Source organism: Lepisma saccharinum, chromosome 24 (assembly GCF_977018435.1).
Source record: "Lepisma saccharinum chromosome 24, izLepSacc3.1, whole genome shotgun sequence".
NCBI lineage: Eukaryota > Metazoa > Arthropoda > Insecta > Zygentoma > Lepismatidae > Lepisma > Lepisma saccharinum.
The window spans coordinates 53,634,182-53,658,427 of NC_139252.1; the positions used below are offsets into that span (position 1 = coordinate 53,634,182).

The 24,246-nt window shown below is 34.8% G+C and overlaps 1 protein-coding gene across 1 annotated transcript in view; it reads left to right on the top strand.

Annotated features, from left to right (window-relative positions):
- Positions 1 to 24,246, top strand: part of LOC145978096 (uncharacterized) — a 132,129-nt gene that overhangs the window by 86,142 nt on the left and 21,741 nt on the right. Inside the window, exons 8-9 of the mRNA XM_083110537.1 lie at positions 14,138 to 14,302; positions 18,472 to 18,636. Coding sequence (XP_082966663.1) covers positions 14,138 to 14,302; positions 18,472 to 18,636 — 330 coding nt within the window. The remainder of the gene's footprint in view (positions 1 to 14,137; positions 14,303 to 18,471; positions 18,637 to 24,246) is intronic.

The following is a 24,246-nucleotide window of genomic DNA, read 5'->3' on the forward strand; positions in this document are numbered from 1 at the left end:
TTGTACTTGCAAAGCAGTCTTTATATCACCATTTTGTTCTGCTTGCACTCTATTTTGTGCATTAATTAACGCCACAATGTCCGCCAGTGTGATATTACTCTCAACAGTTTCCGGCATTTTTAAATATTGGAACAAACTAGCAAGTTAAACACAAATTTACAACATTAAATAATTTTTGACAATTTAGCTCTTATCAACTAAGAGACAAACTGAGTCTCTATAATCTATCTATCTATCAGAGACGAATTGACTTTTATGAGACTTTTAAAAACACAAAATTGAGTTTCAGTTACTTTAATAATAACTGAGACTAAACATGAGTCTCATAATCTATCTAACACGACCTTCTTTCCTCGGCTTAGTGAACTATACGGTCGAGATGAAATTCACATTTAAAAGAAATAAAGAAAATGGTTTCATAATTTTACATGATAAAATACGAGAAATACAAGTTTTAAATTTTCTATGTTGCAAAATTACTGACACAAGTATGTATTCACCTTTAGTACTCAAGGAAAATTACCAAAAATCGAGTATTAATGCACAATATATTTAAACAAAATTGAACAATCAATTAGACAAGTTCACACATAAATTCTGTACATTCTTTAGTATTTATTTGTTCAATGAAGCATAAATATTGCTTTACATCAACCTTTTGGCATATTTCAGGTTTATCTTTACTTTTATTACTTCAAGTCAAATTGTTTCTAAGAAGAATTACTTCCGATCTTTCGCAGATTTGTACGTCGTAATTCGGCCAGAAATGCTCGATAATCAATCGGCGAAAACCAAGACGAATTATGTAAATAATATGTTCAATTCACTTTCCACATCCCAATTCAGCACTTTTTGTACATTTACGTAATAGGCCTTACATTTAAAGTCTCTACATGCATGTATAATATTTATTCGTAGATTCCTTATAAAACGAAGATGGCTGCCATTTTATGTGATTCCAGCCGGTCACCAAATTTATGTCTTTTGGACCTTTTACGCCTTTAGCGATGAAGTTTCAACTTTTAAAAGTAAACATAATACTTATCTGCGCTGATATGCTTTAAAATATCGACGGATCTTCCTTTTTAATCAAATTCTTCAAATTTCACTTTCCGAAACATTTTTGTGACTTCTCGTCAGTCCAAGATGATCTTTTTGATGCCACAGTGTATGCAAACTCTCACTGTTACCACTTTTATCACAGTATACAAACTCGCGGATACATTTCAAGTTACAAATTTTGAATTGTACAGTTATTATACATTAAAATGCTAGTAAAATAGATAAGATACAATAAAATAGATATTATAATATTCAATTACATGTTTATGTATTTTATTTCACCCTTTTCAGTTATCTTAAGTTTTATAATTTTGGTGGGAAAAAGGTTATTTACGCTCAACATAGATTTTTCCCTTTATGTGAGTTGGCTATGTTTCACAAGTTTAGGATTACTTCCAAGTTTAGGATTACTCTTCAAGGCGCTCATTTTAACAAATCGTAAGTTTTTGTCGAAAATCAACCAAAATTAATTTTAAATGGTTAGTACATGCTAATAATACATTTTAAATACATGTTTGCGCCCATATAACAATAAAAGAGCAAATAAAAGCTATTGAAACCAAACATATTTGTGATTATGCATAAATTGGCAATTTTCGTGATAGTTCACTAACCCAAATTACATCGCTGAGATATAAAACATTTTTAAATACGTGCAATTTACATACGTACTTCAATTATATCAAAGCCAAAGTGATGCAAATTAATTTTCTACAAATACAAACTACCAAATACGACCTCAAATTGTAAATTTCAAGTAATAAAAATAATTTTATTATTCACATTATGATGGTAGTCAACCTGATACCGTCATACTGGCGCCCAATGGGCTTACCCACGCCAAACTATAAATTACAATTTACTAAACTTGCAACAACTTTTGAAATCAACATACGATATGTTATTTGCAAGAAAACAAAAATTGCTAAGAGTGGAAAAGGTACCAATACAATACCAACATTATATGGCAACATGCTACTATATTAATAATCTTCAAAACCTTGTGAAGTAAAACTAATTATAGAGACAAATGTATCATGTCACATTAAATTATGAAAAATGAAGTTCAGACTTCAAAATTATGGTGAACATCAAATGCATATCATATATTATATGTCAAATGACAAACGAAAGCAAAAATTAATACGTTCAACACATTTCTAGCTCATCATTGGTAGTAGAATGAGCTACAAAAAACTATGCAACAACACTTTAGTTAAATGAATACAAAACATGAAATTATTATAACCTATTGTTTATATGATAGAATACTCACAAACTTCACCATTCATAATATGGCTACTGCTCAATTAATTTTTTGTCAAACTTCACCATTTACAACATGGTTACTGCTCAAAATTATTTATTGACAATCTTCGCCATTTAAGATCAAATGGTTACTGCTTTTATTAATTTATTGTCAATCTTAACGTTTCAATACTTCTCGTTTGCCCAGTACAAATAACGTCTTATTACTCACTTAATCTAATCATACAAAAAAAAAAAATTGCTTGAGTAAGGTTTCAACTTTTGAAGAAAATGTACCATTCAATATCCTATGCTAATAAAATTATACACTTTTCATATTAAGTTTTTTGTCAACCTTCGCCATTTAGAATAAAATGGTTAATACTCAATAATATTGACAAAAAATATTAATAACATTTTTCATATTCAGTTTCTTGAGTGGCACTATAGGACTTACTTATTGCCTTTTACGTGAACCTACCCCAAGTTTTTATGCTCTATGGCATAACCGCATGTGCAACGAGCTCGGATCAACTCATGGATCTCTTGGCTTACTTTTTGCAACACACAGTGAGTATTTGATTCATTTATGGAATCAATTAACTCAAAATAATTCACATTAAAATTAGCATTTGGATTTTTGGTATCATTCCCTGGGTGTCCTAGTCTAAAACTTGAGTAACTTGTTCTTAGGACAAAAATATGTGAAATTGTATGCTAAGACAATTCAACCAACAACTATTGCTAAAGAGTGACTTTGATGCACTGAATTGTTTTACATTTTATTAAGTATCTCACTGTCCATGAGGTAAATCCTAACAAATAAATCTAAATTATTTCTCTAATAAAATGTATTTAAAGTACGACCATCTATAGGCCAACCAAAGAGAATTATAGAATAACTGTAAGAGTTACTTAACACATTAATATTTTTATACGAGGTATACTACCAACTATGGCTAACCTCAATAATGGTAAGTTTGTTTCAAGAACAAACTGTGCACACATCTGTAATGACAGATGAAGAAATATCACTTCTTTCTTGCATTGTTTGATCAAGTATATGTTGCACCACATTTTTATGTGTGCTACTTGCATTTTGCAAAGTGTTCAACCAAGAAATTTTCTTGTCCTTGGAACATTTCCACAATTTCACATGTTCAATAGCAATGTTTTCGAGAAGAATCCCATCACTGCAACGTAAGGCAGAAATACGAGAGTCACCAAAGTTTTTTATACACAAGTAAGGACCTTCATACAGAAAACAATATTTTTTAATTGGATTATCATCCATATCTCTTTGTCTATTTCTGATAAAAACAAGATTTCCAGTAGAAATGGATATTTTATTTTGGTGTTTACTATTTAATTTGTTTAACTTATTGGATCTAGCTGCATGACTTTTAATTTGAGCCATAAGCATTTTATCATTCCATGACTGATGTGTACCATCATCAAATATGACATTTCCTATTTGTAGGTTAGGTTCCTTATTTAACCTTAACTCTATCGGAGCGAAACCAGTTTGTGAGGAAATAGTATTGTTTAACCAATGCAAAGCTATGGATACTTGCTGGGGCCATTTAGCATGGTTATCGATGCACAATACTCTCATTAAACGGTTAAGTTCCGAATGATACCGTTCAACCATGTTGGATGAAGGGTGGTAAGGTGGAGTAAACATAAGTTTGACACCATACTCTTTCATTTTGGTATTAAAAAGACATGAACGAAACTGTGGTCCATTATCCGAAATTATTTTTTCTGGAATACCTAGATGTACAAAATATACATGGCACAATTTGTTCAGTACCATAACAGCATTACTGTTTGTCACTGGATATGCCACCAAATACCTGGATGCTGCATCCAATATAGTAAATAAGAAGCGTTCACGTTTAGGACCCATGGTGAATGGACCTTGTAAATCAATGAACAATATTTTCCCAGGCTTGTCGGTAATGTGTACTTTGGCTAAATGTTTAGACGGATGCTTATTAGGCTTAGTGCGAATGCATAAATCACAGTCTGCTACATATTGTTGTACATCTTTCTTCATACCTTTCCATTGGAAGTATCTATATATCTGAGTAAGTGTACGATTAGCACCAAAGTGTCCCGATAAGTCATGAAATTTATTCAATATTGAACCTACTAATCTTATTGGAACACAAATTCTAATTTTTTGCACGTTATGAAAGTCTCTAACACACAAAATATTGTCTCTTAAAAGATAACGATCATTCCAAGTCCTACTTCTTGGATTATCATTAAGTATTGAAGAATGCAAAATATATTGCCTAATTTCCTTCAATTCATCATCTTTTTCTTGGGCTAATATCAAATCTTCTATATCAATGAAAGGTTCTACTATTTCCTTAAATTGCAAAGAATTTACATGATACAAGAGGTCTTCTTGCATCGGAAATGTTCTACTTAGAACATCAGCAATTATATTTTCCGACCCTTTACAGTATTGTACTTGGAAGGAATACTGTTGTAATTGTACAAACCAACGAGTTAAACGTGCATTCCATGTGTGCGCCGTTTCTAACCAGGTAAGTGCTTTATGGTCAGTTATGATAATAAAATGTCTGCCTTTTAATAGTGAACAGAACTTATCAATAGTAAATAATATTGCTAAAACTTCCAACTCTGTAGAAGTGTATGATTTTTCATAACTTCTGAGCAATCGGCTCACAAAACCGAGAGGTCTAATAATACCATCTATCATCTGATAGCAGTATCCTGCAACACCTATTATTGATGCATCAGTTTGTACATAAAAAGTGTATAAAAAGTTAGGAAAAGATAAAAGTACTTGTTCACTAACTTCATCTTTTAATGTTTTAAAAGCTGTAGAAGCTTGGTCATTCCATTGCCATTTCTTACCAGCCTTCAATAAGTCATACATAGGTTGTGCTATGATGGCATAATTTTTTATGTATTTACTCAACCAATTAAAGCAACCTAGGACTTTTTGCAATTGCTTAACTGAATTGGGCACAGGCAGATTTACAATAGAATCTACATACTTAGGATCTTTCTTATACCCCTGCGAAGTAATAATGTGACCCAAAAATTTAATTTCCGATCTACAAAACTCACATTTTTCAAGTTTCAATGTCATGCCTGCCTGCTTCAATTTTTCAAGAACTGTTCTTACATGCATTATGTGAGATTCAAAATCTTGAGACTTTATGATAACATCGTCAACATAAACTACAACGAAATCTCTACAGTCCTTAAGCACACGATTTAACGCATCAACGAATACAGCTGTACCATTTATTGAACCAAATACTACTCTTTTAAAATGATATAAGATACCTTCGAACATAAACGCAGTATATTTTCTGCTGTCAGGATGAAGATTAATTTGCGAGAAAGCATTCAATAGATCCACCGAAGTGAAGTATTTACAATTTTGAAATTCTACCAATAAGTCTTTTATTTTTATGGGATGCACTTGAATAAGCTTAACATGCTGGTTTACTCTTTTGAGATCAACACATAAACGTATGCCCCCTCCCGATTTAGGAACTACTAAAAGTGGAGACAGATATTCTGAATTAGACAACTCAATAACATCCCAATCAAGCATGATTTTTATTTGCTCACGTACTTGATCTCTATAAGCAAAAGGTATAGGATAATTTTTGCCTACTATAGGTAGATCAGTATCTAAAACCATTTTGTGAACGTAATCGTTACACAAACCAGGCTTATTAGAAAATATTTCTTGATATTCGAGTAGTAACTCTATGAACAATGTTTTTTGCTCGTTTGTAAGCGAATCAGCCTTATTCATGTACTCTTCAAACTTATGCAGGTTGAACTTGGACTTATCCTCCGAGCCATTATAATTACTGACATGAGAACACTCAAAATAAGACAGATTATTACCATCTTCAATTATTGGCATGAAGCGCGCGAAAGTGCGTACTTCATCGAAGCCACATGTTATTGTTTGATCTTTAAAATTTAATGATGCTTGAAGTGCATATAACACATCTAATCCCAAAATTATATCCACTTGTAAATTGTGAACCACCAAAAACTGAACGTAACATTGCAAATTACTTATTTGAATGATCAGTTTAACCATACCTAATACTTTGGTTTTCTTATTACCAGAAAAATCTACTAATCTCACATTATCTGCAGGTGTGAGCCTGGGTCTACTAGCCTTAGTATTAATTTCTTTCCAAATAGTATTAGAAAGCAGACTAATTTCTGCGCCAGTGTCGCAGAGAGCAGTATAAAATTTATCAAATATTAAAACTTTTAGTTTTGCAGTAAGTGTGTTACTGCCGAGAGCATTAATTGGTGTAGGAATTTCTTTTGATTCATAGTCTTCACTATTATGAAATTCTTCCCATTTCCCTAGATTAATGTTATCAATAGTGGGATTATTAACTTGACCTTCATCACCCACTTTAAAACAAAGGTCGCTTGTTAGTTTTCCCGCAAGGACAAAACGTTATCTTCATCGGGATAACTATCAATGCTATTTGCATCCCTAAAATGACTAACATTGACATTGTGCACAGTAGCTTGCACTTTTACCTCTCTACTCACTTTATCACTTGATGTGCTAGGTGAATTACCAAAACCCATACTATACAAAAATTGTTTAACCTTATTCATTCCCGCATAATTCCAATGTATCATATCTACTCTACCTCTGGAAGGGTGACCAAGAAATTTCTGGTACAATGTGTTATCTATGCAGTCATTCTCCAAGAAGAACAAAGGTGCTATATTGTATACTTTTACATTAAACTCGTCGTGTAGTGACATCAAATACAGATTGAAATTATTCCATGTCTGCCACAATTGTTCATGAGGAGATGACATGTATTTAGGAAGAGGTGGCAAACATAGTATCGTAATTTCAGCACATTTAGATTTCAATGAATTCAAGAGTTTGCTGAAAGACATTTGCATTTGTTCGAAGTTGCGTTTCCTAATTAAATCATTGGTACCTATCATGACCAATATTTTATCTGAGAGTTTGTTAGCATTTGATACACGCCTATGCAGATCATCAATGGTTTGTCCCGAGACACACAAACCTATAAATCTGGAAGCAGATTCATTCGTATTCCATCTGTAACCTAAAATACTGTTGGCGTATCGTACTAGCATACTGTCACCGAGTAATTGATAATCTCCTAACTTAGGAACGAACTCACTAAAATCACTATGATGATTATTATTTACTTCACTTGAGCGTGCATTATAGTGAGATTTGGTAAAAGGAGGATTTTCAACTGCTTTGATGCTCAAGACACCTCCTGTATCAGGAGCATCTAAGAGTTTTCCTGCCTCGAACACAAATTCATATTTCTAGAAATCTGATCATTTCTTACCCATGTCCTACCATTAGCATAGGATTTACGAGCAGATCCTACCTCATTATTAGACCTTAAGTTTCTTAAGCCATTTCTGTTAGACATATTTCGGTCATTTTGCTCCTTAAACATAGATACATTAGCTATTTTAGATTTATACTTCTGGTTACCATAAGCTTTACTAGAATCCATATACCTAGTTGAATTATTTTTTAAAGATTGAAAATTTTCTATGGCCTGCAAAGTTTGTCTCAGTGTGTGAATATTATTCACCACCAAGTGTTCACTTATTTTATAAGGCAACAACGAAGATAACTGAGCAATGAGATGAGCTTCGTCAGCATGTGGCTGTATAGATTTCAATTTTTTGTAATTCTTATTAGTAAACTGCAATAAGTTCTCTTTGCTGTCTTTGTCATAAGGTGAATTTAAAACTTTAGTCAAATTTACAGATTTCCACCTATCGTTTTGATAATGAGATAAGAAATCAGTCTTAAACTCAGCATAAGTCTTAAATTTTAATTTATTTTCAATGTACCAGGTACGCGCACAATCTGTGAGCAATTTAGGTAAATAATTCATATACTCACTCTCATGTATATTGTAAATTTCCAGATTTTCCTCTACTTTTTCTAAAAATTCAGATGGTATAATATCTGCGGAAACACCATCAAAATGAGGAAAATGCCTCAAATCTTGCGGTTTAATTATTGGCTTATACCTAACCTTTGAAGTATCCCTCGACGGATCAACTTCCGTATGTTTAACATTTGGAACATTTGTCGGAGGAATTATGTGAGGAGTATTGCTTACATTTTGTCCAACCCTACTAGTTAACCTGTCACGTTTTAACTTATTACGCTTATTAGCCAGTCTAGTATTACAATACGGACCATCATCTACGCATGTACTATCATGAACTGAGTTGACATCACAATCAGTTTCCGAATCAAAAATTGCACCCGAAAGGTGTCTACATTTATTGTAGTCATGTGGAACGTAACCAACACTAGGTCTACTTACACCTTCATGGCTTTCACGATTTAAATCTACCTGTCTAGCATCAAGCTCATGAAAATCACCCTGCACTGAATTCAACTTTACATTTTTTGATGTCATATTTTTTCTGATCGTAACTGGAGTCAGTACATTATTAACCATGGTTGTTAGACTAGACTCGATCAGTGACATAGCCTTTCTGATGTTAACATTTAAACAAGTAACTGCACCATCATTCAACATGTCACTATTTGGAGCAACCTTAACATATTGTACATTTTTACCATCTTCACTATCATTATTAACATTGGGTGGAATTTTGGATGACAGAATGACATGACTTCTGTCATCGAATTCATATTCAACATCGCTCTTATCAAGCTGATCCCCCCTTTCTATCTTATTCACTAATGGATTATTGAACTGTAATTGATCTAGTGCAGTATTTACCTGACCTAAATCCTTCCTAACTGAACACAGAGACATATCATTCTCTTCACAAGCTCTAAAGCATCTATCAAGCTTTGTGTCAAATTGCCTTGATAGATCGTTTATCACACTCTCGATTTTATTATCAACATCTTCGGCTAACGATACCAATTCAACTTTTACCTTTGTGTCAAGCGTATGCAAATCTTTCTCTACTTTTTCATACCTAAGCATGCATTCGTTTCTAAATTGACCTATGTCAATTTTAAGATCTTTGAACTCCTTGGTATGAGCTTTGTCTGCTTCTGTTAATGCATGCAAAGCTGCGTCCACCTTATTGTTTTGATCTGCTTGCACTTGCAAAGCAGTGTCAATTTTACTATTTTGTACTTGCAAAGCAGTCTTTATATCACCATTTTGTTCTGCTTGCACTCTATTTTGTGCATTAATTAACGCCACAATGTCCGCCAGTGTGATATTACTCTCAACAGTTTCCGGCATTTTTAAATATTGGAACAGACTAGCAAGTTAAACACAAATTTACAACATTAAATAATTTTTGACAATTTAGCTCTTATCAACTAAGAGACAAACTGAGTCTCTATAATCTATCTATCTATCAGAGACGAATTGACTTTTATGAGACTTTTAAAAACACAAAATTGAGTTTCAGTTACTTTAATAATAACTGAGACTAAACATGAGTCTCATAATCTATCTAACACGACCTTCTTTCCTCGGCTTAGTGAACTATACGGTCGAGATGAAATTCACATTTAAAAGAAATAAAGAAAATGGTTTCATAATTTTACATGATAAAATACGAGAAATACAAGTTTTAAATTTTCTATGTTGCAAAATTACTGACACAAGTATGTATTCACCTTTAGTACTCAAGGAAAATTACCAAAAATCGAGTATTAATGCACAATATATTTAAACAAAATTGAACAATCAATTAGACAAGTTCACACATAAATTCTGTACATTCTTTAGTATTTATTTGTTCAATGAAGCATAAATATTGCTTTACATCAACCTTTTGGCATATTTCAGGTTTATCTTTACTTTTATTACTTCAAGTCAAATTGTTTCTAAGAAGAATTACTTCCGATCTTTCGCAGATTTGTACGTCGTAATTCGGCCAGAAATGCTCGATAATCAATCGGCGAAAACCAAGACGAATTATGTAAATAATATGTTCAATTCACTTTCCACATCCCAATTCAGCACTTTTTGTACATTTACGTAATAGGCCTTACATTTAAAGTCTCTACATGCATGTATAATATTTATTCGTAGATTCCTTATAAAACGAAGATGGCTGCCATTTTATGTGATTCCAGCCGGTCACCAAATTTATGTCTTTTGGACCTTTTACGCCTTTAGCGATGAAGTTTCAACTTTTAAAAGTAAACATAATACTTATCTGCGCTGATATGCTTTAAAATATCGACGGATCTTCCTTTTTAATCAAATTCTTCAAATTTCACTTTCCGAAACATTTTTGTGACTTCTCGTCAGTCCAAGATGATCTTTTTGATGCCACAGTGTATGCAAACTCTCACTGTTACCACTTTTATCACAGTATACAAACTCGCGGATACATTTCAAGTTACAAATTTTGAATTGTACAGTTATTATACATTAAAATGCTAGTAAAATAGATAAGATACAATAAAATAGATATTATAATATTCAATTACATGTTTATGTATTTTATTTCACCCTTTTCAGTTATCTTAAGTTTTATAATTTTGGTGGGAAAAAGGTTATTTACGCTCAACATAGATTTTTCCCTTTATGTGAGTTGGCTATGTTTCACAAGTTTAGGATTACTTCCAAGTTTAGGATTACTCTTCAAGGCGCTCATTTTAACAAATCGTAAGTTTTTGTCGAAAATCAACCAAAATTAATTTTAAATGGTTAGTACATGCTAATAATACATTTTAAATACATGTTTGCGCCCATATAACAATAAAAGAGCAAATAAAAGCTATTGAAACCAAACATATTTGTGATTATGCATAAATTGGCAATTTTCGTGATAGTTCACTAACCCAAATTACATCGCTGAGATATAAAACATTTTTAAATACGTGCAATTTACATACGTACTTCAATTATATCAAAGCCAAAGTGATGCAAATTAATTTTCTACAAATACAAACTACCAAATACGACCTCAAATTGTAAATTTCAAGTAATAAAAATAATTTTATTATTCACATTATGATGGTAGTCAACCTGATACCGTCATAGTATGGAAGCGAGAAAAACCACAAGGTAGATTTCATACGATACCTAGCAATCAGTAACCAAGAAACTGCATTTTTAACATTAATGTCTTCATGATTAACGAACCTTATTTATTCTCACCACGCAATGAGTAAAATATTTGGAACTTTATCCCACTTTCCGGAAAAATATTGTGTTTCTGCTACTTTTGACTTTTGTTGGCATGATAACCCGGATCACTTTTACGAGACGAGATGGGACGAGATGAGACGGGACAGAACCCTTCGAGACGGGACACGAGACGGGACAAACAAATATTTTTGAGACGGGACACGAGACGAGACAGCACTTTCTCGAGACGGGACGAGACAGACCAAAGTCTCGTCTCGTGGGCAACACTACTTACTGTGCATAAAATGGACTTAAAACACCAACTCAAACAAACTCACCACACAGGAGACGAGATGAGGCTGTGACAATTCTCGACTCATTTCATGTCGATGTCATTCCTAGGTCAAATGAAAGTTTCCTCTTTCTTAGACATTAGAACAGGGTGCAATTTGTGATTTTATCAGAGGACGACAACTTACTTTTACCTAAGTATTAGATATAGTACTTAGAATTGGACATTAATGGCTTAAAAGCTAATTTTGATATCGAATGCAACACAAACACAACGCCATTTGAAATTAAACCCTAAAGTCAAACTGGAAGAAAATTACATTAATCAAATGAATGCACGGGATAAATGAGACTCACTGCAGGTCCTATGGTTTGCCAGTTGGCTTGTCAAGGCCACTGTGTTATCTAGACTAGACTTCATTCAATTTCTTGCAAATTTTTCTGCATGAAAGCAATGCACTGGAAAGTAAAAGTATGTTTAAAACTTCTAAATTATATTTCTAATCAGTTAAAGTTAGGTTTATGACATTTCACATTCGGCTGGTAGATATTGGTAGATCTTTTATTGAATTCACAAGGTCTTTGAGTAAGATGGGAATGTTTGACTGAGTGATTTGGTTTATTTTACTTCGCATTTCTTCCACACCTGGCTAATCGCGAAGACGATATGATGAGATTTATGAAGGGACACTCACAAATAACTCATATGCCCAGGCCGTGATTCGAATCGGGGACCTCTGGCGTCGTAGAACACCAAGCTAATCACTCCGCCACGGAGGCCAGCGAGGTGGGATTTTGGATTTTCTTTGTACATAGATGCGAAAATCTTTAACTGTGATGCGCACATGCTTTTGCTTACATTAAAGTTTATATACAGGTTGCGGCAATGAATCGAACAGTTCTAAATACTTCACATTTAAGACAAAATAACATATAATGTGAACTACTTTTTCCATTGAAGAAGAAATACCAAAATAAAATACAATGCTTTCCATTTTGATTTTGGTTTATTTGAAAATAACATTACCAAGATAACCTCCATTTCTTTTTATACACACTCCCAGTGCTTTGGGTAGGTTACACCACATTGCACAGCACAGTCACAGGAATTTGAGCCACCTTTTCCTGGATTTGATCTTTTAAGTTCGTTGATGGTGCGTAGAGGTGGTGATAGGAAAACTTTTGCTTTCAGATACCACTGTTTCCGAAATACATGTTCCGTAGACATGTAACTAGCATTGTTCTTGTAATAGCTTTTACAGCGAAAGCGCGGTGTGCCCAATCCACAACTACATAACAATGGTAAAGAAGGGACTGCAAGTTGCTGGTAGTCATTTGATATGCACCCTTTATGTAGACACACAACTTTGCAATCGTAGGATGGTTTTAACAAGGATAACATCTATCACAATTTATCTTTAGCTCTTTTAGTGTAGTTCAAAATGAAAAAGTTGGGATGATTTGATAGTTTTATGCGTGCTACAATTTCCACTCATCCTAGTTAGTCACTGGGATACTTCTGCTGCTAAACTATTTTCTAACCAATAATTTAAAATTATATTGACATCCTTATAATCCAGTGGTTGCAGTACCTATGTGTATATGAAATCAGTACTCAGTGATTCTCAACAATTTTACTCATAAATAACCTTCATAATTTTTTATACTTTATACATTAATTAGATTTGATTTAATTTAATTTTATTTTACCATTGCTTTTCTGTCACTTTTTGTTAATTAGGATAATGAGGGTGAGTAATGATATGATGAAATTGATGAAGAACACACTCACTGATCACTCATGCCTGGACTGGGATTCAAACTCACGACTCCTGGCATCATGCTGTGCTAGCCACTCTGCCATGGAGGTTAGTTTATACATGATTTAATATGTGCCCTTGAAATTAAATATCAATAAAGAAATTATGGTACAATCAAAAAGACTAATAATTTTAACTATGTCTAGGCTTGTTGAGAAATATAAATATTTGTTGATGAAAACTGCTGCTTAAATTAAAATGACAAATTTATGAAAACTTCTTGTGGCTTGGTATAATTGATTCCAGGGCCGGTTGAGAAACACTGCTGTAGATAAAGTTTGGTGTTGGAATAATACAGGGTGTCTGAAAAGTCATGCAACTGAGACTGAACGTACCTAACTTTTGTACAAATAGCAATAGAAACGTGAACCTTGGATTGGGTATTTCCTTTGTGTGTGTGGATGTTTTTTTAAACATTAAACAAGATGTTGATTTTCTACATGGGGGAAAAAAATCACTTGTGTGTAAACCAGTTTTTGTACGAAGTAAAAACATGGATAAGATTATGTATGTTCAAAGTCTTGGTTGTACCCTGAAGAACCTAATTTTCAACAACCATTATTAACTAATGTTTTGTTGCAGGAGATTGTATTGAAATGGCTACGTATGTGAAAACCCCAGAGGGGTCAGATGATTCAGAGTCTTCTAGCGAAGATGAGAGTTTACAGCAGTATGTGAATGAGTTAGTGGGTAATTCATTCATTGGTGAAGATGAAGTGTTTGCCGAAAGTGACACGAGCAGCTCCGGTAAGTGGATTTCCAAGTTTCGTAGGTAGCTCCTGTTCACAAAAGATGCATGTTCTGTTGAGAGAGGGCAGGGCATCTTTGAATTAAAGGACAGTTGTGTAGGACATCCCCATTGCCACACTTGTTTTTCTTACGGTAATGATTAGGGAACGGATTTTAAGGTGGAGCACCTTTCCAAAAATATATCTGTTTTCATACCAATCGTTTGAGATATGTATTTAGGACATGGTATCAAAAAAAATGAACACACTTTGTTGCACTGTTTTGTGATATTAGCACAATTTTTACCCCCTGTTTGATGCTTCAACACCTTTTTCATTCCTTTTATTTCATGTTTTGTTAAAAATTGGACAGAAAAGAAATTATTTTCACTCTCAAGCAGTCAATTTGTAGAGCAGAACGAGAGCTATAAAATGGTATAATATAATCTTTGCAGCCCCAATAGTTCTCAAGATAATGTAGTTTTACACATATAAGGATCTCCTAAGGTCAAAGCGTCAGCAACTTGCATTCGAAAACATAGAAATGTTGGATTACCAGTATAACAAGTTGTTTGGAACCCAGTAAATGCCACGTTTACTTCCTAAATATGGGTTACTTTATGTAATTATTACTAATTATGTTATTGACTACAGTATTGAAAAAAGAATGTTAATGTAACTGGTTTAGGCCTGAATGAAGACATTTTATAACCACTTTCTTTTGCACCTTTTGGAAAACATTTTCAGAAACTTTTCTCCCTTTCCCGACCATAATTTTGCACCTTAAAATCCTTTCCATTGTAATGATGATAGCTGTTGGAAATGTTCTGTAGATATTTTTAAGTTTAAAAGTTGCACCATCCACACTTTTCCAAGTTTTAAAATCCTAATAACCATCTTGTTTAGTTTCAGAACATGCAGATTTTATGCATCAATTTATTGTTGTGCTAAAATCTTTATTCTTTCTGTTAGTTATTTCACTTCTCCATAGGTTAAGCACAGGGGCGCCGACTTATCAAAATTATTGGGGGGCTATGATCACTGAAATAAATGAATGAATGACTCACTCCCCCCTTTTTTAAAAATAAAAATTACGTCTTTGTATAGCAGTTTTTAAGTAGCTATTATATTCCTCATGCAAATGAAATGTAACATGAAAAACGTTTAGAAAATGTTTCAAAGTCTCTCTATGTCTTTTGTCTTTTTAGATAACAATTAACATTTTTATTGTAAAGTATGTATTTACATTAATAGGGCAACATAACAGTTTTACGCCAGCCTCGGTAGGTGAGCGTGTTGCGTAGTCGACTCAACTTGCTTTGATCTGGAGATCTCGGGTTCGAGTCCTGGAGAGGGCATGTGTGTGTTTTAATGTCCGCAACAGACCTGTAAAGAAAGGACATGTGACGGGTGCAAATAACCTTAATGTTGACGTACCCATAAAAATAACAAATAATTACAATATTTAACAGTTTTATTTAATTATTTACATAAATACTAACACAAATAGCAAGGAAAATAGTTTTTGTTCTTAGTTTTTCTTGTATGTACCCATTGCTTGCATTATAGAATTATTTTCCTGTAGTTTACGGTTATTAAAAGCATAAGAAAAGTTTCTCTACCAGATGTGGAAACCACAGGAATAAGTTGTTCATGTTCAAAGGATTATGTGGGACAAACAGCAAGGAAAATGGCAATAAGATGGCACGAACACGATTTGGACATTATAAATCTAAACCCAAGAACAGGTTTGTCAACTCATATCATCGAAGAGAAGCATTTGATTAAAAAGAGAAGGGTTTTAAAAAGATTAACGGGAAACACAGAGTTGAATGTCTGGGAAGCTTCGTTCATTGCAGAACAACACTGGAATAAATTAAATAATGAAAATGGTAACATAGATCCAGTATGGAGTTTTCTTTTTCACAAATGGAGTAAGCCGCCATCTTTAAAATTTAATGTAACAGAAAACATCAAGAGACTTTGTGAAAACAATGATGAATTTGAATTACCTGATGATATTTTGGATTCCTAATTTTTAAAAAAATCTGAAATAAAAATAAAACAGACTGCTTTTTTCACTGTTAAGTTGCTATATTACAACAATGTAACATTGACAACATCCATTATATAACAGATTCTTTTTGTTTAAAAAATTACTAACCATTGTTATAACTGTATCTTTAGTGAAAATGAAAATAAATGTCTGATGAAAGGAGCGTGTGTTCTCCTGAAACGTCACAAAGAAAAACTGTTTTCTTATGCTTGTAATAACCGTAAACTACAGGAAAATAGTTTTTGTTCTTGCTACAATATTTTACTTTTTAAATTTAATTTTCCAAAAATGAAAGAACACATAGCATGTACACTAAGATATAAAGTGACACACACAACAAAAACATATGAACATGATTCAAAATAAAGGACTGTTTTTTTTTTTTTTTGTTTGTTTTTTATGAACTCATTAATGAGCGGTCTCAGGTCCAAATTATCAAACACAGTTTGATGTATGTGGCTACCGCTACGCTGCTTAGTCTCTTGTGCCCCATTGTAGATCTCAAATATGTCTTTAGTCAGCGAGGAGCACTGAATGACCTTTCGGCTGTGGCTGTCGTCACTGGCACAGTGCGGAGGAGCATCATGAATTTCGCAACTTCAGGCAGAAGCTCCTGGAGAGTGCTGTCTTTCAAAAGAAACTTCCTTATGTCACGCATGGTAGTTCTTCTGTTTGGCGAAATCACCAAGCATGGACAGGTGTAAGGAGAGCTTATCGGCATCCAATTCTTGGCGAAAGAATTCTCGCGTTTGCTCAAAGTTTGTTCTGCAACTGTTCACAGCTGAGATGCATTGTGCTTTGGGTAGGTTACACCACATTGCACAGCACAGTCACAGGAATTTGAGCCACCTTTTCCTGGATTTGATCTTTTAAGTTCGTTGATGGTGCGTAGAGGTGGTGATAGGAAAACTTTTGCTTTCAGATACCACTGTTTCCGAAATACATGTTCCGTAGACATGTAACTAGCATTGTTCTTGTAATAGCTTTTACAGCGAAAGCGCGGTGTGCCCAATCCACAACTACATAACAATGGTAAAGAAGGGACTGCAAGTTGCTGGTAGTCATTTGATATGCACCCTTTATGTAGACACACAACTTTGCAATCGTAGGATGGTTTTAACAAGGATAACATCTATCACAATTTATCTTTAGCTCTTTTAGTGTAGTTCAAAATGAAAAAGTTGGGATGATTTGATAGTTTTATGCGTGCTACAATTTCCACTCATCCTAGTTAGTCACTGGGATACTTCTGCTGCTAAACTATTTTCTAACCAATAATTTAAAATTATATTGACATCCTTATAATCCAGTGGTTGCAGTACCTATGTGTATATGAAATCAGTACTCAGTGATTCTCAACAATTTTACTCATAAATAACCTTCATAATTTTTTATACTTTATACATTAATTAGATTTGATTTAATTTAATTTTATTTTACCATTGCTTTTCTGTCACTTTTTGTTAATTAGGATAATGAGGGTGAGTAATGATATGATGAAATTGATGAAGAACACACTCACTGATCACTCATGCCTGGACTGGGATTCAAACTCACGACTCCTGGCATCATGCTGTGCTAGCCACTCTGCCATGGAGGTTAGTTTATACATGATTTAATATGTGCCCTTGAAATTAAATATCAATAAAGAAATTATGGTACAATCAAAAAGACTAATAATTTTAACTATGTCTAGGCTTGTTGAGAAATATAAATATTTGTTGATGAAAACTGCTGCTTAAATTAAAATGACAAATTTATGAAAACTTCTTGTGGCTTGGTATAATTGATTCCAGGGCCGGTTGAGAAACACTGCTGTAGATAAAGTTTGGTGTTGGAATAATACAGGGTGTCTGAAAAGTCATGCAACTGAGACTGAACGTACCTAACTTTTGTACAAATAGCAATAGAAACGTGAACCTTGGATTGGGTATTTCCTTTGTGTGTGTGGATGTTTTTTTAAACATTAAACAAGATGTTGATTTTCTACATGGGGGAAAAAAATCACTTGTGTGTAAACCAGTTTTTGTACGAAGTAAAAACATGGATAAGATTATGTATGTTCAAAGTCTTGGTTGTACCCTGAAGAACCTAATTTTCAACAACCATTATTAACTAATGTTTTGTTGCAGGAGATTGTATTGAAATGGCTACGTATGTGAAAACCCCAGAGGGGTCAGATGATTCAGAGTCTTCTAGCGAAGATGAGAGTTTACAGCAGTATGTGAATGAGTTAGTGGGTAATTCATTCATTGGTGAAGATGAAGTGTTTGCCGAAAGTGACACGAGCAGCTCCGGTAAGTGGATTTCCAAGTTTCGTAGGTAGCTCCTGTTCACAAAAGATGCATGTTCTGTTGAGAGAGGGCAGGGCATCTTTGAATTAAAGGACAGTTGTGTAGGACATCCCCATTGCCACACTTGTTTTTCTTACGGTAATGATTAGGGAACGGATTTTAAGGTGGAGCACCTTTCCAAAAATATATCTGTTTTCATACCAATCGTTTGAGATATGTATTTAGGACATGGTATCAAAAAAAATGAACACACTTTGTTGCACTGTTTTGTGATATTAGCACAATTTTTACCCCCTGTTTGATGCTTCAACACCTTTTTCATTCCTTTTATTTCATGTTTTGTTAAAAATTGGACAGAAAAGAAATTATTTTCACTCTCAAGCAGTCAATTTGTAGAGCAGAACGAGAGCTATAAAATGGTATAATATAATCTTTGCAGCCCCAATAGTTCTCAAGATAATGTAGTTTTACACATATAAGGATCTCCTAAGGTCAAAGCGTCAGCAACTTGCATTCGAAAACATAGAAATGTTGGATTACCAGTATAACAAGTTGTTTGGAACCCAGTAAATGCCACGTTTACTTCCTAAATATGGGTTACTTTATGTAATTATTACTAATTATGTTATTGACTACAGTATTGAAAAAAGAATGTTAATGTAACTGGTTTAGGCCTGAATGAAGACATTTTATAACCACTTTCTTTTGCACCTTTTGGAAAACATTTTCAGAAACTTTTCTCCCTTTCCCGACCATAATTTTGCACCTTAAAATCCTTTCCATTGTAATGATGATAGCTGTTGGAAATGTTCTGTAGATATTTTTAAGTTTAAAAGTTGCACCATCCACACTTTTCCAAGTTTTAAAATCCTAATAACCATCTTGTTTAGTTTCAGAACATGCAGATTTTATGCATCAATTTATTGTTGTGCTAAAATCTTTATTCTTTCTGTTAGTTATTTCACTTCTCCATAGGTTAAGCACAGGGGCGCCGACTTATCAAAATTATTGGGGGGCTATGATCACTGAAATAAATGAATGAATGACTCACTCCCCCCTTTTTTAAAAATAAAAATTACGTCTTTGTATAGCAGTTTTTAAGTAGCTATTATATTCCTCATGCAAATGAAATGTAACATGAAAAACGTTTAGAAAATGTTTCAAAGTCTCTCTATGTCTTTTGTCTTTTTAGATAACAATTAACATTTTTATTGTAAAGTATGTATTTACATTAATAGGGCAACATAACAGTTTTACGCCAGCCTCGGTAGGTGAGCGTGTTGCGTAGTCGACTCAACTTGCTTTGATCTGGAGATCTCGGGTTCGAGTCCTGGAGAGGGCATGTGTGTGTTTTAATGTCCGCAACAGACCTGTAAAGAAAGGACATGTGACGGGTGCAAATAACCTTAATGTTGACGTACCCATAAAAATAACAAATAATTACAATATTTAACAGTTTTATTTAATTATTTACATAAATACTAACACAAATAGCAAGGAAAATAGTTTTTGTTCTTAATTTTTCTTGTATGTACCCATTGCTTGCATTATAGAATTATTTTCCTGTAGTTTACGGTTATTAAAAGCATAAGAAAAGTTTCTCTACCAGATGTGGAAACCACAGGAATAAGTTGTTCATGTTCAAAGGATTATGTGGGACAAACAGCAAGGAAAATGGCAATAAGATGGCACGAACACGATTTGGACATTATAAATCTAAACCCAAGAACAGGTTTGTCAACTCATATCATCGAAGAGAAGCATTTGATTAAAAAGAGAAGGGTTTTAAAAAGATTAACGGGAAACACAGAGTTGAATGTCTGGGAAGCTTCGTTCATTGCAGAACAACACTGGAATAAATTAAATAATGAAAATGGTAACATAGATCCAGTATGGAGTTTTCTTTTTCACAATTGGAGTAAGCCGCCATCTTTAAAATTTAATGTAACAGAAAACATCAAGAGACTTTGTGAAAACAATGATGAATTTGAATTACCTGATGATATTTTGGATTCCTAATTTTTAAAAAAATCTGAAATAAAAATAAAACAGACTGCTTTTTTCACTGTTAAGTTGCTATATTACAACAATGTAACATTGACAACATCCATTATATAACAGATTCTTTTTGTTTAAAAAATTACTAACCATTGTTATAACTGTATCTTTAGTGAAAATGAAAATAAATGTCTGATGAAAGGAGCGTGTGTTCTCCTGAAACGTCACAAAGAAAAACTGTTTTCTTATGCTTGTAATAACCGTAAACTACAGGAAAATAGTTTTTGTTCTTGCTACAATATTTTACTTTTTAAATTTAATTTTCCAAAAATGAAAGAACACATAGCATGTACACTAAGATATAAAGTGACACACACAACAAAAACATATGAACATGATTCAAAATAAAGGACTGTTTTTTTTTTTTTTTGTTTGTTTTTTATGAACTCATTAATGAGCGGTCTCAGGTCCAAATTATCAAACACAGTTTGATGTATGTGGCTACCGCTACGCTGCTTAGTCTCTTGTGCCCCATTGTAGATCTCAAATATGTCTTTAGTCAGCGAGGAGCACTGAATGACCTTTCGGCTGTGGCTGTCGTCACTGGCACAGTGCGGAGGAGCATCATGAATTTCGCAACTTCAGGCAGAAGCTCCTGGAGAGTGCTGTCTTTCAAAAGAAACTTCCTTATGTCACGCATGGTAGTTCTTCTGTTTGGCGAAATCACCAAGCATGGACAGGTGTAAGGAGAGCTTATCGGCATCCAATTCTTGGCGAAAGAATTCTCGCGTTTGCTCAAAGATTGTTCTGCAACTGTTCACAGCTGAGATGCATTGTTTCTCTGCGGCTGTTACTTTTTGTAGTCCTGTAGATTCATGTCATTGTTTAACACATGATTTTACTATGTCACACACGTCAGTTAATATTGATTTATAATACTCTTTTGGAGTGTAGAACTTGTGAGGTTTGGCAGCATCAGGATTTTCAAGTCTCTTAGAGACGATGTTGCTGGGGCAATTCTGGCTCATCAACGAGGCAGGGTTTGGCCTCTGTGAATTAGTGCCAGAACTGCTCAAAACCCATTCGCTTTTCTTGAAAGATGTCAGTCAAGTATTTTAGTTTTGATTCCACTTCTGTAGCACCAATCCGTGGAGACTGAATCTTACAGTTTACGTCTTCTATTAGACCCATCACATGGCAGTAGAGAGAGAGAAAGAAAAATGTCTTGAAGTGAAACATTGTCTCCAGGTATCCAGAACATTTTGATGCTGCGTCAGTAGAATCTTTATCAGAAAATTTCTCAAAAAAATTGAGAAGGTTTTCATAGTTCTTTAAGATCTGTTGAATACTGGAGGCTCTCAACGTCCACCGATGAGAGCAAAGTGGTCACAGTCCAGTATGGCCAGTCTTCTCGTTCACATCAATAATATTCCTAAATATTTGCATTATTTTAGGGGATTCCCTAACAGTCTTTAACAAATCGTTGGCTAAATTCATTATGTCTCTATTAATATATAATAGTATATCGGGTGACAAGAAATAACCCGTACTAATGTTTGTGATCATAAAGTTATTAAACCGAAACAATTGAGCAAAACAACACTGAAGAACAATGACATGGGACCTTAGGAACAAGATGTTCAACTGGTTTCGAAGTGGCCTCCCTGGGCGGCGATACAGAGGTCCAAACGGGCTTTGAAATGTTGGCCAATGGGCCGCAGGTCCTCGGGCGACAATCGGTTCCACTCATGACGCAGCAATTGCTTCAGCGACTCCAAACTGTGGTGGCATTTAGCACATACCCTGGCCTCCAAAATCGACCACAGACTGTAGTCCATTGGGTTGAGGTCCGGCGAGTAGGGCGGCCATTCCATCGATGCGATGAAGTCCGGAAAATGGGTTCTGCACCACACTTGCGTCATTTTCGCCCTGTAGGCCGGAGCGGATACTTGCTGGAATGTCCATTGTGTATCGCCGAAGTGCTGCTGGGCCCACGGAAGGACAACGTTCTCGAGAATGTTGCGGCGGTACACTTCTTGGTTGCTTTTGACCCCTTGATCAACGAAAACCAGGGTCGTCTTGCCGCTTGCGCAAATTCCGCCCCACACCATGACCGACTGCTGATTTTGGCGGTGTTGGACGATGGCTGAGGTACCGAGAGCCTCTGCAGACCAGATCCTGTTGTTTTGGTGGTTGTGCGCCTGCTCCACGGTGAACAGCTTCTCGTCTGTGAAAAGAATGCGCTCCCATTGCTGACCTGCGGCCCGGCACTTCAGAGGGCGGCATCTTTTGAGTCGCAGGCGCTTGATTTCGTCCGTGTGTAGCTGAACTTTTTGGAGCTTGTACGCCTTGAGGTTGAGGTTCTTTTTCGCCATTTGCCGCATCGATTCGCGGTTGATCCCGATCTCACGGGCGACTTTTCTCATGGAGACCCTCGGATTTCGCTGAACTCGCTTTTTGATGATCTTGCGGTTCTGGGACGTGTTGATGGTAGGCTTTCTTCCTCTTCTGGGACGGTCGCCTTCATGGCCGAGCTCCTTGAATCGCCGAACTGCATCTGAGACTGTCATTTTTGGAACACCCAGCAAACGAACAATTTCACATTGACGCTTTCCCTGACGCCACAGTTAAAAAATTGCACTGCGTTTGGTTGACAGTCTGAAACACAAAGACTGTAATCGCTATGAAGCCGAAACAACAAGTACAGTTACAAAAGACTATGGAGAATCCAATAACACAACAATTATTTGGCTACGATACACTACATTCTTGGCAGGATACGCCAAACTTTGTACGGGTTATTTCTTGTCACCCTGTATAATAATTATATACTTAGTATATAGCAATAAGTCATGTGTTTTGCTGTTTCCGGTCATAGCCCCCCCACCCCCCCCACCCCCCCATGTTGATGGTCTAGAACATTTGAAATGTGTATTTAGAGTTAAGTTCATGTGGCACAATTCAGAGTAAACTTTACAGAGAAGCAAAATAATACATTAGATCCTCTTAAGCATAATTATTTGGTGGGACGGGGCTTGAGCCCCCCCCAAGCCCCATGGAGTTGTCGCCTATGGTTAAGCACCACAATTAGGTGAAGTATGAGAGAACAGAATTTGAATTGGAGGGGGAGGAACGGAATATATTTTGCATTTTTATCCTAGGATCGACATTACTAAATACAGTCCCAATTACAAAAGGAAATTTCCATGAAGAGTAAAACCAAGATTCCAAATTCTTCGATGTATTGAAGTCTTATGATGTTATATGTGACTGACTGACTTAATAATAACTTCTCACTGTTGCTGTAATGTTTGTGTGAGTCTAAGTGTTATGTATGTATACACACACACATACATGCAAGGGCTGATTTTTTATTAGTGGCAACTATTTATTTTCTAGGCACATAGCGTACATACATGGTTCTAAGTTTTACAGGCCTTCGATGTAGTCCGCAGCATTACGTACAATGTGTTGCCAGTAATGTGGAAGCCGTTGGCACTGCCTAATCTGTTGATAGTGTGAAGAGAGCAATCTACTGCGAGAAGAATGTCTCAAATTGTTCCTTCAGGATGTGAAGGACAGTCAAAGGTGTCAGTCATGTTCCTTGGGCTAACT